Source organism: Zerene cesonia, chromosome 20, assembly GCF_012273895.1.
Source record: "Zerene cesonia ecotype Mississippi chromosome 20, Zerene_cesonia_1.1, whole genome shotgun sequence".
Classification (NCBI taxonomy): domain Eukaryota; kingdom Metazoa; phylum Arthropoda; class Insecta; order Lepidoptera; family Pieridae; genus Zerene; species Zerene cesonia.
In genome coordinates, this window is record NC_052121.1 from 3,044,547 (window position 1) to 3,055,275 (window position 10,729).

The window sequence follows — 10,729 nt, forward strand, 5'->3', positions numbered from 1 at the left end:
CGTGGCTGGCGAGCCTGCGCGACCGCGACGACGAGATGATGCAGAAGAAGCGCACCGTGTGCACGATGGTCAACGAGCACCGCGAGTACAGCGTCGCCAAAATGCCCCTCGAGAAAATGAACTGCAAACGAAAACCGGGATACGGAGGACCCTCGAGCGCTCCGAGCACTTGTCCCATCATCGCTATCAACTTCATCGTTCTCGCCGCCAGAGGGCTCCAGTAAGTTTACATTCATTTAACCCGTATGTTTACTTAGGTCCTGTGAAGAACCAACTCGAGCTAGCTGTGGCCGGGTAGCTCGACGCGGGCTCTTCGTAATCTCATCGTTTCGGACGTGATGAATTTGTGCAATAAACATATACATATCAATTTTGGGCTGAAACGTAGTATTTTGGGATGGCAATTTGTGATAAGAAGTTTTTGCGAGTGTGATACACATATTTTTAAACTAGGTACCTTCGTATGGAATGCCTTACTTTAGAGTATTGTGAAGGCAAACAGTGTCGGCTCTATTTGAGGTGTAGATTTTCTAAGCGGGATTTTAAATGAAATCGAGAATTGTGATGCCATGAGCTATATCGCGTTTCGTTTTATCTTTATCGATACCCAAATATAAATCTTCTAATATTTTTTATCGTTTACCCCTAACTTTAATATTGTACACGTATTTTAAGCTTTTGTGCATTTACCATGTTGACTACTATGGTATTATCGTATAATTCTCTAAATCTATTAAGATTCTGGGTGCGAAGGTTGTAGCTTGAATTTGACATGAGGATTAGAGGGAATGACAGAAGCAAATGTGTTTGTCCGGGAATTTATATATTTCCTGTAGTTTAATGAAAAATGTCGTTCCCTGAGAGTTTCTGGCTACGACCATTCAGAACGTACTGGTTATTATTAATCTTTAAGTATGAAAACATCTCCTTTGAATTACTACCTCTTGTTTAGTAAATTTAGTTTAGTTTTATCGCTGGAAAGATTATTATTGTTACTGAGCCCCTAAATGTTCGATTTGATGTAGTTTAGTTATATATTATGCAGATAAGTGTTAGATAAATTTTCTATATAAATTATAATTGCTGTTGATAATTTTAAATTGAGTAGCGTTAGTATACTAGTTTCATTTGTGCTCGACATGTAAAAGTACCATTAATTTCACATTAACCAAGATATTCACTAGTCTATATAAAAGTATTGTTGAGAAGTGCAATTGTTATAATGAATATTACAAATCGCAGTAAATCGATGAGTGTGGATAGTTAATATTTAATCGAGTACAGTACTTGCATGTTTAGTTTTACGTTGAGTTAATCTTTGTTCATTTTTATTATGTTTACGCTTTTAATACCTCCAAAGCTTGAAAATGAATGCATTCTGCTTGAGGTTTTAGGCTACTGAATTTATTAGTTTTGTAGGATAACTCGTATTGCTATGTTTATTTTAAGCCGTAGGTTTATTGATATTTCATAGAAAATTAATAAATGTGACTGCAAACAAAGCGCATGGTGCAACTTTCGTTAAAATATCATCTATATTGCCTTATTTTGCATGACCTCTTTATAATTTTGTTCAAAACATTTTTTTATTGATAGTTTCGACTATATTATTGGCTAGTGTGATTAAATTTATTATATTGACACATTTCACTAGAATGAAAATAATTTGTATACACTGTTGAAAAATTTAATTGAAAAATGTGAGCACCCTGTATAAGTGGAAATCCAAGTGATAAAAACGTAACCTAAAACATATCCCCTAGTCTGAAATTTAATGTTAATATTATATAAATTATTGTATTATTATATATACAAATATTTCAATTGGATTGATAAGCTTAGTGTGAATTGAAAATTTTGGTAAAATATACCTATTTCTATTGGTTACACGCGAATGCGAAACCATTTTAAAATATCTCGCAAATTTCAAACTTCAATGTTTCATACAAGCGTTGTTGTATCAAAATGTGCGACGCCTGTTAGACGCGAGATTGAATACCCCTTTTGTATTCTTTTGACAGGCGTTTACACATTTTACCTTACAAATTTATTATACCCACTAGAATAATATATTGAAAATATATTTCATATTGATGTTTATAGTAGTAATGCACCATTGGAGATCATTAGGCACGTAGAAATAAGAGGACACGCGTAGTGTTGGTCAGAGTCAAAGAAACCTGATAATTAAGAATTACGACGCCGTCTCGGTACGGTAGTTTTCTCTATAAGTGTTTAATGTATTATTCTATATTGAATTTTCGATATCTAGATGTCGTGTTTCATGTCTGCTATTATTGTGGGGAAGTTTCGGTCGTACTAAATGATGGAATGCTTGTCGAATTGATCTTAATCTCGATCAGTAGGTAACCTAACCGTAGTCAAGCTCAAGTTGTATTACAGTTGCAAAATGTAACTAAAAATACATACATTATCAATTTTAATGTAGGGAAAACATAAATTCTAAGATATGTCTGAAACAAAACGGTTCCATCATTTCGGTACGGTGACAAATTGTCTCTTATTCCATACTGGCGCTTTATTTGTTAATCTGACGTAAGTTAAAATATACTTCTATATTGTAATTCGATTTCATATAGAATAATTCGATGTTTCTATACTAATATAAGTATACACTTAACTTCATGTAGTAAAATTTTGTTGATATAATTACCTACAATGACTATTTTAATTTATTGAAATTGTGTTATTTACAATTTTATGTATGTAGAAACTTCTACTTGTTTTCTTATAAAATTTATCAAATCTGCAGTTAGTATATGAAGTAAACATATTTGAGTATTTCGGTAATCGTTTGAAGAAAAGTCGTATATATTATAAAAAGCCATAAGTATGTTAATATCATGGACCTTACATTGCATATCAATTAATGATAAGATAACATAGTTATATACTCTTTATTGTTATATATTTATCGTATATTCACTGTTAATCATTGTTGTGGAAGCTTATAAATCGATGTTTATCTGTGTGTTACATGTATGATGTATTCAATCTATTTGTGTGTCTGTGTAATCACGTGTTTTGTCAGCAATAATTAGTAAAGTTAACAATAAATTTAACTTGGGAATAAAAATTTAAATAAATTTGGCAATCATTTATTGTGATGAGTTCACGGTTAATAGTCACATTTATTAATGATACTACGTAAAAATCTAAGTCTAATATTGAAATCTCGCTGTAAAGGTGTAAACTTTGATTTTAATAAAAATTTAAATATTGTATAACGTTTGTTTAATTTTATATTACCCCTTACCTTAAAAAGCGTGATAATATGTGTCTTAATATAATTGCAATATTTTGAAATACTTAAAAATCGATTGATTTTGTCAATTACATTTATACTCATTTTGAAAAGATTCGATAGATTCTATAAGGCACAGAATAATAAGTACCAGGGCCTATAGACAAATAACTAACGACCTCATTAGGGTATGACGTCGTCGCAAATGGCAGAAACACTAGTAGAAATCCGCTATCGATGAAATTGACATAAGCTTATGACGCTTTGCTAATAGTATATTAATAATATTCAGTTTCATTAGACTTCTAAACTTTCCGTCTAGCTGAAAACTTATTGAAATTCACACATAATTAGAACTAAGAATGACAAATAAAATGTAAACATTTCCTGTTGTTTCGCTAACTATAAAAGGAGGATTAAGATGAAAAAATAGTTGTTGTTGTTCTTCATTGACTATTAATCGTATAGAAAATGAATAAATAACAAGCGATTTGGAATAAATCAAGGCCCCCAGACCATCTTGTGGAATTTGTACCAATTGAACGTAGTACATACGAAAATGTTACATTAATTAAGTGGACAGTATCAAAAGATGTTATAAGAACTGATAGTACAAAGGCATACTGCATTCAGTATTACGTAGGATTCCTTTTGTTCAAAGCTATTCTGCACTGAAACAGGTCACACGACTTAAGAAAGATGACAGCGTTCACGTGCCGGGCTTACAAACAGCTCCAACTGACCAAATGCCACGTACCTACTGCTGAACTATAACTTGAATTGAACATGAATTCACTTGGGTGTTTCTGATAACATTTGCGTCGGATGGTACACATAATCTTTATTCTATATAATCCTTACGCAATGTGTATCCTAACTTATATTAGAAAAGTGTATTTGATTGTTTGTCTTTCTTTCACGTCGCAACGGAACGATATTTTTGAGTGGAGTTTTGGATGTAGGAGGATGGAGAATGATAATAATTATTGTTTTGTAAAATATCATATTCCCGTGGGAATTTCGTTTGACTACGCAAGTGTGGCTGTGCGGGTCAGCTAGCAATAACATACATACATTAGTGACGCAAATATTGATCGATATTTATTTTAATTGTAAAGATAATATCAGGACACACACAGGACAGTGAATCGCTTAAAGAAGATTTGGAGGGTACGTGGCCTGAACAAAAATAATAACCAATGCTGAAAATAACCTCAATATCACTTAATTGACTTAATTTATAAAATTGTCCTTACTATTTTTCAATGGGCTAGATAATTTTCCAATAAAGAAAATTGTGTAGGGAAACAAATAATTATTTATTTATCAATTTAATGACATACAATATTAGTATAAGCAAATAATCATAATGCACGCCATCATGCTGTTATGTTATTGATATAATATTTATTTATAAGAAATCCCATACACTCAATCACAATAATAAATGAACAAATCCAATTAACGAACAACCGTATTAATTTCAGTTTTAATTGGTCTACAGTAACAAATTATAATTAAGAAATATGACCCTTGTACAATGGGAATTTACAAAGCGTAAAATTCAAGGAAGTCCTTGCCACATATATATCTTTTTAGAGTCAAATTCACATCGTAAAAGGCTTCCTTTTCATGATATTATACATAAATTGTGAATGCAAAATTAAATAAATTAATAATGTGTTAATAAATTGAATTCATAATTCTTAGTTTGAATAAAATATTGGCATCCAAATCATATTACCGTTCGATTGAAAATTAGAGTAATCCATTCACAAAGTCTTACCATCCCTTAAAACTCAAGAACGGCTTAACAAATTGTAATGAATTATAGTTTGTTTCCGTCCGGATGTTTAAGTTCGTTAAACATCTACGCGGGTGAAGCTAGGTCGAGGTTTTAGTGATAGCTATGAAGTCTATTCTGAGATTACGATTAGTTTGTAGGTGTACAAATGATGTTTTACATCCGTGGTACAATTCCCGGTACGATAACCGGGGAAGCTAATAGAAACCGAAGCTATGCTGTGACACTTGATTAATTATTACGCTACACGCGGGCACAGACAATTTCTGCTATTTCTTGTCTACTTCTATAAATAATAATAAAACTTCGAAATGTAACTAGTGTCTCTTTATATTACAACTTTCTGGCACGCTTTTGAATTCCTTATTGCATTTCGAATTATTTACATATTTATTTTAGAACGTTTACATCGTATTTACAAACATATAATTGATAATTTAACAGTTTCATTATGCTTATTTTATAAAAGGATTTCATAATCATAACAAGCAAAAGTACACTGTTACTTCGAGTCTTAATATTTTAGTTTTCTTTTAAAATCGCATGTCAGGCGTTGTTTATGATTCATTTTATTGCTCCCCACTGAAATGTTAATTTAAAAAGAAGCCGTCGTAACCCTACTATAAAGATAAGGAAGGAGGTAAAAAGCAGGTCAAGGATAAATGAAAAATGCTTTAAAAGGTTAATTTCATATTTATTGTAATGAATTAATTTGGGTGAACACTCCAGCTCTGAATTCCAGAATTTTTAAAATACTCTGTAATAATAAGGACATTCATTGCTTTAATTTTGGTTAATTTACGGTCTTTGGAGTTCTCTATTTAACGCGTAGCTACTATGTTGATCCAAAAGTAATGATAATCGGATATATCAAATGCTCATAGGTCATAAAAAGAGAAAAACTTGCTAATAGGAGACGATTGCTTGACTTAAATATTATTTTTGGCTTACATGGCAACTGAAAACTGGTTTTGACTATCTTCATATAGCTAGAAGCTAATTAGATGGTAAAGGGGGCGCTACTGGCACAACAAACAGCTACATTCTATTAAAAATTATCCTTGCTTGTGAACTAGCGTACTAGTTTAGAAATTAATTCGTTTTGTTTACAAGAAACTAAAAATTGCTGGTAGAACTAGACTGGTGTAACCAGGCCACGTGGGGTCTATGATACATCGAATAGGCTTTCAGGTCATTCAAATTATCGTAACACGCGCAAAACCTAATTCAAAACTTTTAAACTAACCTGTTGTTGATCACCAGATGTTCAGTTAATAGGAATGTTTAATATTTAAGCGTGAGTCGTGTAAAAATTTGGAAAATTTAAAAATACAATGATATTTTCACTTATTTACTACCAATTATCTAACAAATTAATATCGTGCATATTAAATTAGACAGATATTGCAAATTATAATTATAACATCCAAAAAGGTCCTATTTATCCAAGGCAATTACTGGCAACAATTTAAAGCAGTTGAATGAAAAGGAAATGCATTTCGCAATTGCAAGAGAGCGGGTGTTCGCTGAAATTCAAATACGCTGGCTTAACGTAAATACGAGTATATGTTTGCTTACATTAGTTGTTATTAACTCAGTTTCTGTTCATACAAATACGGATAATATTTGTGGATAACAAAAGCAGTTTCATAGTGATCTAATTGATTAGAAAATAAATCTTAGTATTATGTATCTTTATATGTTGATGAATTCCGTTTTAATAAAAATGTCATACATAACATATCATCATCAACAAGCAATCATTGTCGTAGACGTTTACCCTTGTCCATGAAATTAGCATCATTCAATCATTCCAGTGTTTGCTCAATAAATTCCTCTTATGAGTCCATTAAGGTAGATATAACGCTTTTATCGGGTGTTATCGTGTTATGGATTATTCGTGACAGCTAGTTTGTGCCTGTCACAAAATTTAACAAAAGCGTGCGGTTAGACTTGCGAGAAACTTGTGATTTCAACATCCGAGGAAGTAGCCAGTTCGTGTGATGAAATGTTTGTCCCTAAAATGACGGCATCTGCAATCAGGTAAAGATCTATTTAATGTTCTGTTTTCTTTAAATAATTGGTTGAGAAATCGTAACGAGTCCTCATAGTATTGCATCATATCAATACCTACGTTATTCATAATTCCAGTGAACTTGATGATGAGATGGATTGTTTCACTTATAAGTGCTTTTTTGATAAGAATTGTTTTAACTAATACTGGTGCTAACTTTCATATCTTCGTATTTAATACCTAAATACATGTATTGAAGTGAAACTTCTTTAGAATCGTTGTGATTTCAAACCTGATGCAACGGAAAAACGACAGGTAAGAGACACAAATAGAAAAATGTGTAGAATGAAGCCGGCAAAGAATGAGACAGAAATATCCATATTATTTTATTCATTCTTTTGTCGATTTACTGAAGTTTCACTTCTATCATGTGTGAATCGCACACACACCTTTTTTGTGACTAATTATTGCAGTCAATTAATTTTTGTGCTTATAATTTATTGCAGGGAAGCCTCGTGCAGCCGCGGCTGGCTCAGATGGGTCGTTCAGATTTTTTTTGGAATGATAATAGTGACGAGTTTCATTCTGATTTTATTAATGGCCATAACGAATTCGAGAAAATTAGTTCCGAAACCCGTTTCCCGATGTCAAGTCCGTGAGTGCCGGGTTATTTGCAAATTGGCACCATACTTCGATGATTACGAAAGTCATATTGTGGATGCTGTTTGGGTAACATTACTTATTATTGATATTACCTTTCAGTTGCGAGCTTATATATTGTACTATAGATTATGATAAAACTTTGTTTTTAATTTTCTGCGTACAACAAGGATGTACTTACAAGCTAATTTTAAGTGAAAAGCCAAATAGTAAAATCGCAATTTCATCCAAGAAAAAAAATTATTGTCTTAGGTATAAATGATATATAATAAGGTATTTTGAAATCGTTTCGTACAGAACGACGTCAATTTGAATTTACTATTTTAAAAATTTAATTTATTGTTACAGCAAGCAGATGAGAATTGTGAGAGCATAATATTAATTTTGCAGCAACCGTTCTTCACAAACAATACACTACCACAGAATTGGCTCTCGGGAGCGCGTACGAATGTTAATAAATTGGCTATAGTCGGTGGCAATCTCAAGCACATATCACCGTGCGCTTTTATCAGTCAGTTCTCAAATAACATACAAATGCTTATTCTAGAGAATATACAGTTAACCACATGGGGACCAGAAACCTTTGTGGGACTGTCAAGTCTCAAACAACTATATATCAAAGACTGTATGCTTATAAATATAACAAGAAACGCTTTACAAGCTGTCGACGACACTTTAGAATTCTTGGATATAAAAGCAAGCTTTATGTGGGATCCCGCCTATATTACTGGCTCAACGAATCTGGCTCGGCTAAATGTCGTCGACTTTGCGAAAAATCCGTTTTATAGTATACTAGACAAATCAAGCTTCACAAAGTTGCGGATGTGCACAACGCTGTTTTTGAATTCGTGTCAAATAACCTCAATTGGAAAAGGCACTTTTGACTATTTGGAGAATATTAAGGTATTATATTTGAATGATAACCATTTGTTGACTGTTCCGAGTGGGTTTTTTGATAAAATTTTACCTCTTAAGCCGCGTATTGCTATACATGCTAATCGTTGGAATTGTGACTGTTCTGATTCAATGTTTAAGAGTTTATTGACAAGTGACGTACTGATGGTTGATCCGAAGTGTCATTACCCTGACAGCGTGAACGGTTTAACATTTTCTGAATTTAATTATTATTGCGAGAATAAATCAATCGAAGGAAACAAAACTAGGGTTGATTATGACAAGGAAGAGTTAGCTAATTGTGATAAAGTAACCAAAAGTTCCTTAAATATAAATGATTTTTGTCATAAAACCAGTGATTTAATAGAAAACAAAACTTACATCATTAATCCAAATAACGGCGATTGTCATTTAAGTTTACAACGAATTGAGAGAATACGAAATTTTTGGTTGTCAATATTGAATAATGCAACAATTATCCATAACAATGACTGGTTAAGTCCAACATATTGTGTACGCAGTAACTACTATTCTATGGTAGAATTGTCATCAAGCAGCAATCCAGATCAAGGTCTACTCTGGTATAAATCTTCATGTCCTAGTGAATTTTACTGTTTAAATATAATGCCTAGTTCTTTAAGGATCTTTGATTCCAAATCAAACGTTCGATATGCATTTTGTCCATTTGACACAAAATCTGGAGAAATAACTGTGAATCAATGCGTCACGTACGCTTTAGCCGATATTGATACCCATATTTATTTGTATAAATACCATGGGACTCTTCGCTTCATACTTATATCAATTATGTGTGCCATGTGTGGTGCAATTTGTATCTACGCTTTAATCTATTGCAATCCACATTTATTGAGAGGCAACAAAAGAATTTTGTTTGTAAAACACAAAGAAATAAATGCCCTTATTCTGCCTCCAGATGTGCCTTTACGTAAAAACACCTTAACAGATTGCAGTTTGACCGATGGACAAATAAATAATATATTTTTAGTTTCAAATCAGAAAGAAAGTATTTCTTCATTGGATAGGTCGTTTTCATTTAAAAGTTCGAAAAGTACGAATAGCAACGATGTTAGTTATATATCAGCTTTACAACCGACAGACGAACAATTGGCTCAATGGAGGATTAAAGAAAACAATAGAAATGTTCAATATGATTCCATAAGATCGGATAAACTCTCTAGTGTTTTTGATACTGATTCACTTACATACTACTCACTGAAAGAAATTTACGATACACCACTCGAAATGAGCAAGAAGTAATATATTAGTGTGTCCAATGGTTGCTAAAAGAAATAGACGATTTCATAAATCACTTGTCAGTCTATCACTGTTTTCCGAGCGTTCATTAATCATGGTATTAAGAGATAACGATTATAGTTTTGCCGGGAGTCTGCATAGACGTATTGAAATGGTCGGTCGCGTCACGGAGGTGCTCGCAAAGTGAAACGATTCGTACAGTTGTTTCTGCACTACGTGTATTGTCTTCGCCGTGAGACGTCAGATCTATTTTAATGACCGGTTCAAAACCAACTGTAGCTCTCTGAAGCGTGATTAGTGAGTATCGGTCTATTAGATCTCTTGGCACTTTGACGTTTCTATTTTTTGTTATTCTATTATGAAGTGTATTAAATATCTACGGATTTTTGATGCGCTAATATTCTCTTGATAATTTTTTATATCTTATAAGATATTTATTATGTGCTATAAATCAAACAAATACTATAATAATGTAAAGATTGCCAGCATCAGATTGGAACGAACTACATTATTATTGACGACGACTCTAACCTTTCGACTGTGGCTCGATACTTGGCACAGATTAATTAGATTGGCAGAAAGTTTTGCAAATATAATGAGTTTTTATTAATTGTTCTTTTATTTTTGTACTATATAACATGTAATTTTAAGTTTTATGTCATTGAAATGAATATTTTTAATGAATAGAAAAAAATACAATAACATGTATTAAAAAATAAATGTGTTTAAAAACAATAGTTTAAACCTTAATGTAGCAAAATGACGTAACATAGCATTAATTGTAATAGAATGATGAAACTCTTCTTTAAAAGGTTAA

General features: G+C 32.3%; 2 protein-coding genes across 2 annotated transcripts in view; both read left to right on the forward strand.

Annotated features, from left to right (window-relative positions):
• LOC119835298 (slit homolog 1 protein) overlaps window positions 1-3,204 on the forward strand; it is a 16,242-nt gene extending 13,038 nt beyond the window's left edge. Inside the window, exon 12 of the mRNA XM_038360037.1 lies at window positions 51-3,204. Coding sequence (XP_038215965.1) covers window positions 51-224 — 174 coding nt within the window. The 3' untranslated portion in view covers window positions 225-3,204. The remainder of the gene's footprint in view (window positions 1-50) is intronic.
• Window positions 3,205-7,092: 3,888 nt separating this feature from the next.
• On the forward strand, window positions 7,093-9,915 carry LOC119834843. The gene is made up of 4 exons (XM_038359358.1): window positions 7,093-7,112; window positions 7,590-7,812; window positions 8,092-8,927; window positions 8,994-9,915. Exons 1-4 carry the CDS (start codon window positions 7,093-7,095, stop codon window positions 9,913-9,915), a joined length of 2,001 nt encoding a protein of 666 aa, XP_038215286.1.
• Window positions 9,916-10,729: the final 814 nt, after the last annotated feature.